Source organism: Gossypium hirsutum, chromosome A08 (genome assembly GCF_007990345.1).
Source record: "Gossypium hirsutum isolate 1008001.06 chromosome A08, Gossypium_hirsutum_v2.1, whole genome shotgun sequence".
NCBI lineage: Eukaryota > Viridiplantae > Streptophyta > Magnoliopsida > Malvales > Malvaceae > Gossypium > Gossypium hirsutum.
The window spans coordinates 4,622,793-4,633,122 of NC_053431.1; the positions used below are offsets into that span (position 1 = coordinate 4,622,793).

General features: G+C 33.7%; 1 protein-coding gene across 1 annotated transcript; it reads left to right on the forward strand.

Moving 5' to 3' along the window:
- The first annotated feature begins 2,730 nt into the window (after nucleotides 1-2,730).
- LOC107930471 (histone acetyltransferase HAC12) lies at nucleotides 2,731-10,108 on the forward strand. The gene is made up of 13 exons (XM_016862141.2): nucleotides 2,731-2,802; nucleotides 3,173-4,735; nucleotides 5,418-5,717; nucleotides 5,799-6,077; nucleotides 6,530-6,658; nucleotides 6,880-7,086; nucleotides 7,198-7,340; nucleotides 7,495-7,792; nucleotides 8,075-8,214; nucleotides 8,683-8,761; nucleotides 8,865-9,251; nucleotides 9,350-9,555; nucleotides 9,659-10,108. The coding sequence occupies exons 2-13, from the start codon at nucleotides 3,227-3,229 to the stop codon at nucleotides 9,708-9,710; spliced, it is 3,729 nt and encodes a 1,242-aa protein (XP_016717630.1). The 5' UTR covers nucleotides 2,731-2,802; nucleotides 3,173-3,226; the 3' UTR covers nucleotides 9,711-10,108.
- Nucleotides 10,109-10,330: the final 222 nt, after the last annotated feature.

Sequence of the window (10,330 nt, forward strand, 5' to 3'; positions counted from 1 at the left end):
ACAATTGAGTTCTCCGGTACGGATGGAGCAAATGTTGATCCCACCGCGATATCTTCTCCCGACCTAGGATTGATGGGCCCCGTCTTGGCTTCTTACGACCACGTTGTCTACTCCTTTCTGAAGCCGACAATAGATACAACTTGTCATTATACCTGAATCAATCCATGTAATCCGAAGATGTTGCCAACTCTAGTGTGAGAAATGATATTATCAAATGAATTTTACCAAATGATATTATCAATCCATGTAACCTATTCAAATAATATGTTATTTCAAAATTATAACAATGAAAAATAAAAACAATAATGATATTATCAAATGAATTTTACTATATGACGAGTGGGAATTCGTAAGGGAGTTCCACTTAGGGGTGTAAAAATGGTAGTTGATACCATGCCCACGATTGAAGGAGGAGCATGCAACCGTCGATTTTAACTTTATCCAATATCGTCGCTTGACACATTTCTTGGTACAATGTCGTCAACACCATTGATCCCCAACTAAGCCATCCCGGTTCTTTCAAGTCAGCTAGTCGTAGTAGCCACCTTAAATGTACCAGATTGTGAGATTTATCTGGCATTAGCAGACCCTTGATCAACCTTAAGATGAATGAGCGTGCGAATTGTTACTTTTCAACGTCACTCACAGAAGCCTCGATAGTCTGGAAGTTGTCTTCCAACCATCTCATCTTGATCCGACTACCCCTAAACTTGTTCAACACCTTCCCCAGTAGTTGCTCTCATGTTGCACTCCAAACGGCACTAATAACTGGCCCCGGAGTTTGTCAGATTTGGAGTTTGCTAGATGGTGAATCCCATAGAGTGTACTACTCCGCCAAAACGAATACTTTACTTAATTCTACCATTAACTTAACCGACTTAAATGCCAAACAATAACTTGATATTGAGTCTTCGCTGGACAAACTGTTACATAAGTAATTTACTTTTTGATTTATTTAAACATTTTAATTTTATTAAGAACATTGTATTATCTTAAAACCCTTGACACTACACTAATAATCATTTGTTAATATATTTTTATAACTATAGTTTTTAATATAAAATATTTCCATTCACTCGACGTGATAAAATCTAGTATTAATAATATTATTGATTGAGATTGTGTCACAAATGAACTTAACACCAACTTAGGATTGATGACAACGCTGATAAATAATTGTATTCATTTAGTATTCTTAATATGATGTACTCGTATTTTTAAATTTCATTTTACTTATAATTTAATCTATTTTTTTATTTTAATACTGTACATATTTTATATGTTATTATTAGTAATTAATTTCAAACCATATATTTTATTATTTATTATATGTTATTTTTAAATATACATTTGTATTCTAAATACGTGGTTTCCACTTGCATACACATATAATAGAGTTTCTAGTATATCTAATGATCATAATTTTTTTATATAAAAATATAATTAAACATTTTTAATTTATTCAAAATTCGACACGTATAATCTACAACATAAAATGCAATGGTCAAATTGTATAAATAGTACTCATACAAAAATTATGCACATGCGTAAAAGTACTATAGTTTTACATTAGTATGAGTAGATCTCTTCTCTTTATATAGATTATTGTAAATTTTATTAAGAAAAAGTATTCAATCCCCTTGAAGTTTGATAAAAAAAATTTCACTTATCTTCTTTATGTTTTGGAAAACACTCGCTTATTCTTTGAGATTTGACAAAAAATATATTAAAATTAAAATTAAAATTATTTAAAATTGGGATAAATCTCAAAATTACATATGAGTTTTGATTCAATGTACAATTTGATACATAAACTTTGATTTGGTGCAATTATACACATGAAATTTTGATCGTGGTTCAAACGTATCCATGAAACTTTAATTTGATTCAATCATACATATTTAAAGAAATAAATACATTAAATTATTTTTATATTGGATGAATTAGTTATTTATATATGCAATATATAAAAATAAAGTGATGCTATATTTGTAATTGTATTAATAATTTGTGAGAATTGGATCAAATCAAAATTTCTTAACTAAAATTATACATTAGGCCAAAGTTAATGTATAGTTTTGATATTTATCTCTTTAATAAAATTTTATATATTATAAATATAATATATACTTGTAACGGGATGAACTGACAAATATATATTTGAATTGAGTTTTGAATGAACCATTCCGAACCAGTTAAGTTAGACTAAAAATTGATTGAATTAATTTTATCTGTTTTTAAATTTTTTGACTTTTAAATAATTAATTTAATTAAAATCGAACCGACCAATTGAATTGGAACCAATAATTTAAAATATTCGGCGATGAACGTTACAAAAAACGAGATTTCTTTTACAGATTGAGATCCTCTCCATTACTGTTTTACCAAATAAGAAATGATTACCATTTTTAATTATTAAATATAAACTTATTTTTTTCAAAAATATTAAATATAAAATTATTATTTAATGGCATATTAACAAATATAAATATATCTTTTTGCAATGCAACAAATAAAAACATATAAAATTATAAAAACATTCCTTTCTAAAAAAAATTATAAAAACATTTACATTATTATTTAATTGTATAAAATTGATTTATTCAAAATATTATAATTACAAAAATAACCTCATAAAAAATAATATAAATAAATATTAAATGAAAAAATATCACCTCAAATTTTACTATAAAATCATAAACTACGTAATTTTAATTCAACTAGCTTCATATTTCTCTTCCTCATATTTTCTCCTTCTCTTTCTTGCTTTCCAAGTTTCCATAGAAGACAAAGTTAGATAAGGTAATCTCCGAAATACTAAATTTAACTTGAAAATTTTTACTTGAGTAATGAGATTTTGAATTTTCTGCTTCACTTCCATATTTGATTTTCTGTTTTCGTTCTACTTAGGAGTAAACTTTTTCTTATTGATATCGATTAGCAAAAAGCGGGACATTATCATTTACTCCGCCGCCATTTGAAACCCTAAATGATCTTTTTTTTGAGTTTTGTATAAACTTTTATAGTTTGGGGTTTCTATTATATCTAATTACCAATTTGCTTCGTAAAAAAGGTTAACTTGTAATTGAAACTTTGTTGAGTAACCAAGTGTTTTCTTTGTTTGTTTGTGATAATCTGAATATCTGATACTTTGGTAATATTCACTTTGTAGAATTCTGATTGGAAATAAGGTGTCCTCCAACTTGGACTGCAAGTTGGGGGTGAGATGGTTACTAATAAATGGCTTCCCGTCAGACCGAGAATGTCGAATTCGACATATTATGACCTAGCTGTGGCTGATGCTAGATTTCCTTTTGCCGGACAGAATCAATTCTTTTGTCCCGTAACTGAACAAGCTGCGAACCATGGTTATCTTCCTCCGCCTTATTTACAAGAACCGCTGGCAGATGCTACTAATCGGTTGAATCGAGCTATCCAACGGAAGGTTTTACTTGCTTATATCCAGTACAAGAATTCAGCGGCATTGTCGGGGAATGATGCTCCGGCTTATTTTGCCAACTATATGCATTCGACTGTCTGCTGTCAATATGTCTGTAGATGCACCAAATTCTTCTCACTTGCATCCCATTATGATGGTTGTCATGATGCTGGATGTGACATTTGCAACACTGTTCGGTATAATGCTGTCGTTGATACATTTCGTCCTGACTTTGAGCATGTAGAAGGAGGTCTTCTAAGAGTTACTGGTAGTGGAGACTCTGGCCAGCCCACATATGGTAGTTCAGAAGCCATGCAACCTATGCTGAAACGTTTGAAACTGGAAAATCCTACCGCTCCCAGCTTTCCTTGTCATGGTATGTTTTATACAATGGCTCCATCGAATGTTCAACCAAGTTATGCTGAGCTGCCAACCTCGGAGCAGTTTTCAGAATCTCCTGTATCTTATAATTCTGAGGTTACGGAGGTGGGCGTTGAATTGCTACCAAAGCTTTTAGATTGTTCTACAATTGCCAACAGGATGGGTATGAATATGGAGGTGAACACTGAATTGCCTACAAGTGCTAAAGAGATGGATAAGACTTTGGAGATGAACATTGAATTGTTACCAAAGCCTATAGAAGATTCTACAAGTCCTAAAGAGATGGGTCATAATATGGAGGAGTGGAGCATCGAATTGATATCAAAGCTTATGGAAGATTCTCCAAGTGCTAAAGAGATCAGTATGGAGGAGGAGAACATCAAACTCATACCAAAGCTTATAGAAGATTCTACAAGTGCTAAAGAGATAGATATGAATATGAAGGAGGAGAACGTTCAATTGATGTCAAAGCTTATAGAAGATTCTTCAAATGCTAAAGAGATGGGTAAGGATGTGGCAGAAAGTTTTCAAGGTCCTCCAGAGGTGGCTATCGCTGGTTATAAAGTGGTGGAAACTGATCCTGTTGGCAGTCATAGAGAAGAGGATATTGGCTTCATAAATGTTACTGACAATGCAGATAATTCAAGAGACCACTTTAACAATTTGGAAATCAATGCTTTCCCCAGCTTCTCTGAAGAACTTGCAGCTGGTTGTGAAGAGGGAGAAACAGAAGCCAGGGCTAATTCCACCCAGGCAGAGCTAGCAACAAAAACTGAGCTCATTGCCCAAGAATCAAATGATGGAAAGGAAATAAAGTTGGAGAGTCTAAAACAAGGAGGTGTGTCCTTAATAGAAAATTTCACAGCACAGCAAATAAAGGAGCATATATCAAGTCTTAGAGAGTGTATTGATCAGGTTTGTGCTTTCATTGTTGTTTATTGATTTATTTTCCATTTTGTGCTGTCTTGATTGGTGGATATCCTACTTTAATCATCTACTTAAAATTGCTCTTAGAATGCTTTAACTTGAGTAAATATGGATAGGATAGAACTTTTGCTATTGAAGGATATGCATAATTGCACACATTCTAACATCTCATTGGAGTAAATAATATAGTAGATAGGCGCATAAATAACTTTATAACATATGCAGCCACACCTCAACTAAAGTGCCTGTCAGCATGCATCTAACATCATGCCAATTTGTCTCTTTTGAAACCCCTGAAACATTTGAAAATTCCTTCCATACAAGTTTGAAATGGGTGGGTCAGGGCAGTAGGTAGCTGCCATTTTCTGCTTGCTGTCATAGTGGTTTCTCTTAATTTTCCATAATCCATTGCTTCATGCATTTTATATAATGAAGTATGAACCTTTTTAATCAAACCCTTTCCTTTAACAAATCTGCATAAGAGCTGCACGAGTCTGTTAACTCATTTTGGCAGTAGCTGGTTTTTGTTGTGTTAATATTTTTCGGAGTATTTTATCTTCCTGAAGTTGGTTGTCATATTATAATAGCTGCTGATACCCATTTTACAAAGGCATGGACTTTGCATTTGCTTGGGAAGGTGCATTGACATTGTCTTCTCTTATTAAAATAGGATCTTGGAAAGAAAGAAGGGGCAAACAGAAGAGTCAATATCGACAGTAAGAATTCATGCCAGTTGTGTGGAGCAGATAAGCTTTCACTTGCTCCTGCACCAATATACTGTTCATCATGTTGCGCTCGTATCAGACACAGTGCAAAGTATTACAGCATTCCTGAAGTAGATGGTATCAGATATTGTCTTTGTTCCTCATGCTACAAGTTATCTCGGTCTGAGAGTATTACAAGTTCTGGGATATTGGTTTCCAAGGCAAAGCTGATTAAAAAGATCAATGACGAGGAAGCAGAAGAATGGGTAGGCAGGCTAATCCACAGTATTTACTCTATGAATTTCAAACTGATGAAAGACTCACTTGGTAATGTTGTGTTCTTGCAGTGGGTTCAGTGTGATAAATGTAAATCTTGGCAACACCAGATATGTGCTCTCTTTAATGAGAAAAAAAATAAGGAGAAAAAAGATTGTTTCCTTTGCCCAAAATGCTGCTTAGAAGAAATTGAAAATGGAGAACATAAGCCCCCGTTGGTGAAGACTGTTTTCGGTGCAAAAGATCTGCCGCCAACCATGCTTAGTGACCACTTAGAGCAAAGACTGTTTAGGTGTCTTCAGAAAAACAGAGAAGAGAAAGCAAAGGCTACAGGAATGAGCATTGATGAGGTAAGATTGAAAGTATGTGTAATGTACTCATTTTTGTAGCAGCATTGTTTGGTACTAATGTACATAAAATCGTTCTCTTGTTATCGGTCATGAATCAAAGGTTGGATTTCTATTAATATTGGAAGGTTGGAAAGATCCACCTATTGCTAAGTTGGTTTAAGGTTAGATGCCCATTTTAAAACTTACATTAATATTAGAAGGTGAAATATATTTACACATATACTCGTTCGAATATGAATTTATTCATGTAAACCAATAGTTTTAGGCATTTCTATTTTTTTTTTCTTCTTCCCTTGCCCTTTTGCTTGTGTTTCATTCCTAAGCACTTTTTGTTTTCATTTTCAGCAGTGAGGTTTTCATTTTTGACCATTACATCTTTTCTATGTTGCACGATGTTATTCGTACTTAATTTAGCTGTTTCATTGACAGTATGATGTTCTATTATTCACTAGGTTCCTGAAGTAGAAGGTCTTGTTGTCAGAGAGGTGTTATCTGCTCAGAAACTTGTAAAAGTGAATGAGAAGCTTTTAGATATACTTAAGGATGGGAATTACCCTACTGAATTTCCATACAAGTCAAAGGTAAGATATCTTTTGAAATTATTATATGTTTTGAAGGTAACTTGCTATTCCCAAATTTTAACATGCAGCCCTGACCTTGAGGTCTCTTAAAAGATTGATTCTACCAAACTGTCTTAATGAGAACGGTGTTTGTTTTCCTTTAGCTATAATTTGCTTCTTTTTGGATCATTCTCTAGATTCTTGTCATTTTCACTTTACCATGATCATTTTTCTGTTTTCAGGTTATTCTTCTGTTTCAGAAGATTGATGGGGCAGATGTATGCCTTTTTATCATGTACACCCAAGAGTTTGGTGCAGAATGCAGTCAACCAAATCAACGCTGCGTTTATATCTCATATCTTGATTCTGTTAAGTATTTTAGGCCCGAAACAGAAACTGCTGCTGCTAGTGGAGAACCTCTTCGAACTGTTGTTTATCATGAAATAATGGTATAATATATAGTTTTCTGCTCTAATTATTGTAGCTTTTCAAATTTCATTAGTTGTTATAGTTGGATACTGAGATTGTTTCTTGCTTTTCTGTTCTGTTTCCATTTTTAGATAGGATACCTTGATTACTGCAAGAAACGGGGTTTTGCAACATGCTACATATGGGCCTGTCCACCTAAGAAAGGAGAAGATTATATCTTCTATTTCCACCCAGAGATTCAGAAAATACCGAAGTCTGATAAGCTGAGGCAGTGGTCTCTCTCTCTCTCTCTCTCTCTCTCTCTCTCTCCCTGTCACATATCTCTTATACATGCATGTCTTTATGTGTGTGCATGTTGCTTTGTATCTGTTTGTATGTGTTTCCTTGTTTGCATATATATCTTGACAGCAGCTTTTATGTGAGTGCAGGCATAAGACCATGCTACTAAAAGCTGCTAAAATGGGCATAGTGGTTGGTTTGACTAACTTATATGATCAATTTTTCTCCACCGGGCGATACAACTCCAAGGTGACAGCAGCTAATTTGCCATATTTTGATGGCGACTATTGGTCTGGTGCTGCTGAGGATGTGATAAAGCATATCGAGAAAGCAAGTGGACAAGACTTAAAAAAGAACAAGAAAATTGTGTCAAAAAGAACATTGAAAGCCATGGGACACACAAATCCTTCTGGTCATGCCACTAAGGATATTCTGCTGATGCAGAAGGTAAAAATTTACAAACCATCCTTTAGTTTTTACTCTCATATGGTTTTTGGCACATTCTTTGTCCACTTTCCTTTATGTTATGAAAAGAGCCTTTTTTTTTTTTCTATTCCTTAAAGCAGACTGGAATTACATGAAGGAAAATTGTAATTAAATCATTGTGATAGTTTCTATTATGAAAACATACTATTTTAAATCTTTTTGTATATCTTTCTATTGAATTCTTTTCTTATGCAACTATGATCGTCACTAATTATTTCATTTCTTTTCTTCCTGCTTTGTTAGCTGGGCCAAAATATTTTACCTATGAAGGAGGACTTCATCATTGCCCATCTGCAGTTTGTCTGCGTATGCTGCCATAGAGCCATATTAGATGGATGGCGATGGTTTTGCCGTATGTGTAAAAGCTTTCAGCTTTGTGGAAGGTAATCATTCTTTATCCTCTTATTTATTAGAATATGCTCTGTCAGTGTTTATGCATTTTTTTCTTGTTGACTTCTGGGTGGCACTGTATTTCCTCCTCAGAGCTCCATTTAGGCATCAAGTTATTAGTAGGCTAGTAGCCTGAACCACTAACTTTTAGATGGTTATTCACTGTCTGGCAGTAAATTTGATAATATAAACCTATAATATGATATGTGATAATATAAACCTATAATATGATATGCCTTAAGTTTTTTCAATGGAATCTTGGGATACATATTAAAACTGAAGCATCAAAGTATATGATTGTGGCAATTCTGTTGCTGTGGTCTGTGTTTGTTTATTTTCGTTCTTTAAATATATTTAGCATTCTCAAAATGTTATCATACTCTTTCCAGCTTTGCTATTTGCGCTGCTTCTAGTGATGTATGTTTTATGCATTGGTTTATTTAATTCATGCCATCTTCCAGGTGCCATGATGCAGAGCAATATATCTACAAGTATTCCACTCACACTTCATGCAATGGGGAAAAACATTCACTCTCTAGGGTAAATTCCGTTTTTTAACCATTTGTTTTTACCTTAATTACTAAGAATTTGCAATATTTAATGCATATATCTAAATTAAGTACAACTGTGTGTCTTTTTACAGATCATGGTGGATGTTCCTTATGATACCAATGATAATGATGCCAGCATGGATAGTGGTTTATTTGAAAATAGGTATAGATTTTTGTTGTTCTGTCAGAAGAACAACTATCAGTTCGACACGCTTCGTCGGGCCAAGCATTCCTCGATGATGATCCTATATTACCTTCACAATCCAACATCATTGCTTGCTGAAACTACCTGCTGTATTTGTGACAAAGACACACCACTAGACCAGTGCTGGCAATGCAAGACCTGTTCGGATTTTTTTGTTTGTGCTGCTTGCTATCACAGACATGGTTGTTCCTTACATGTTCATAAGTTGTCTCTGCATCCTTCTGCTGTCGATTCCTCAGCCGAGAATAGAGAGACTCTTAAGAAGGGATTATGGGTAGGAAGTTTGTTCCACATAAATACTAATAAATTCTGGTTTTCAATGTCCATAATCTGATATTTTATTTTGTCAAAATCATGCATGCATGTTAACAGAAACTGCTGGAAGTTTTGTTGCATGCCTCTGGATGTGATCACTGCTCCCACCCCGATTGCCATCTTATGAAAAAGCTATTCTTCCATTCAAAAGTGTGCACTGTTAGAGCTGCTGGAGGTTGTAAACACTGTAAGAAGATATGGTTCATACTGAGAAAGCACTCCAGAAGTTGCAAAGTATCCGACTGCAACGTACCACGGTGCAGGTATGATCCAACTTGCGACCTTTCTGAAGCCAATTCTCACTTAAAACAAATTTAAAACCAGTTCCCCTGAAATTATTTCCTTCATTTTCTCTAAATTCAATAGGGATCTAAAGCAGCTTGCACAATCTTTGGCACTGAAGCCTGCAGCATTTTGATGAAGATATCTATATTAGGACTGGCTCTTGGCACTTGGGATTGTTCAGAGCACTCCGGTTATGTTTCGACAGGATCAATTCAAAATAATTGATTTAGGGGTTATTTTTTCTTGAATATTATGCTTAAAAAACTTAGTGAAATAGTTTACTTGGTTAAGGTTAAGGTAAAAGTGCACCTCGTCATCGATGCTTTTTAAAAGCATCGGAAAACATGGATGACGAGGTGCACTTTTTATCTACAGATGTAGTTTGTCATAAATGTTGTTTTGTTCAAACCGATTTAGATAAAATCATGTCAGTTTTTAGGATTTGTATTTCAGAGGAGTTAATGTTTGAACCTTTTGGAGTTATAGGCTGAAATGGTATTTGTTTCTATTGAAAAACAACATTATTATGAGTTTTATAATAATATAACCAAAATATTAAACATAAAATAAAATAAATTTATCTGTGTTTAATACTTGGTTGTAGTGCTATTAAACTTACAACAAAGATTTTAGTACCATTAAACATAAATTAATGGCTTAATATACACTAAACTTGGATCATTTTTCTTTTAAGTTGATATCTGAAAATTTTAAGGTAGCCATTCGTTACATTATACTAACTGGTGATGGGAA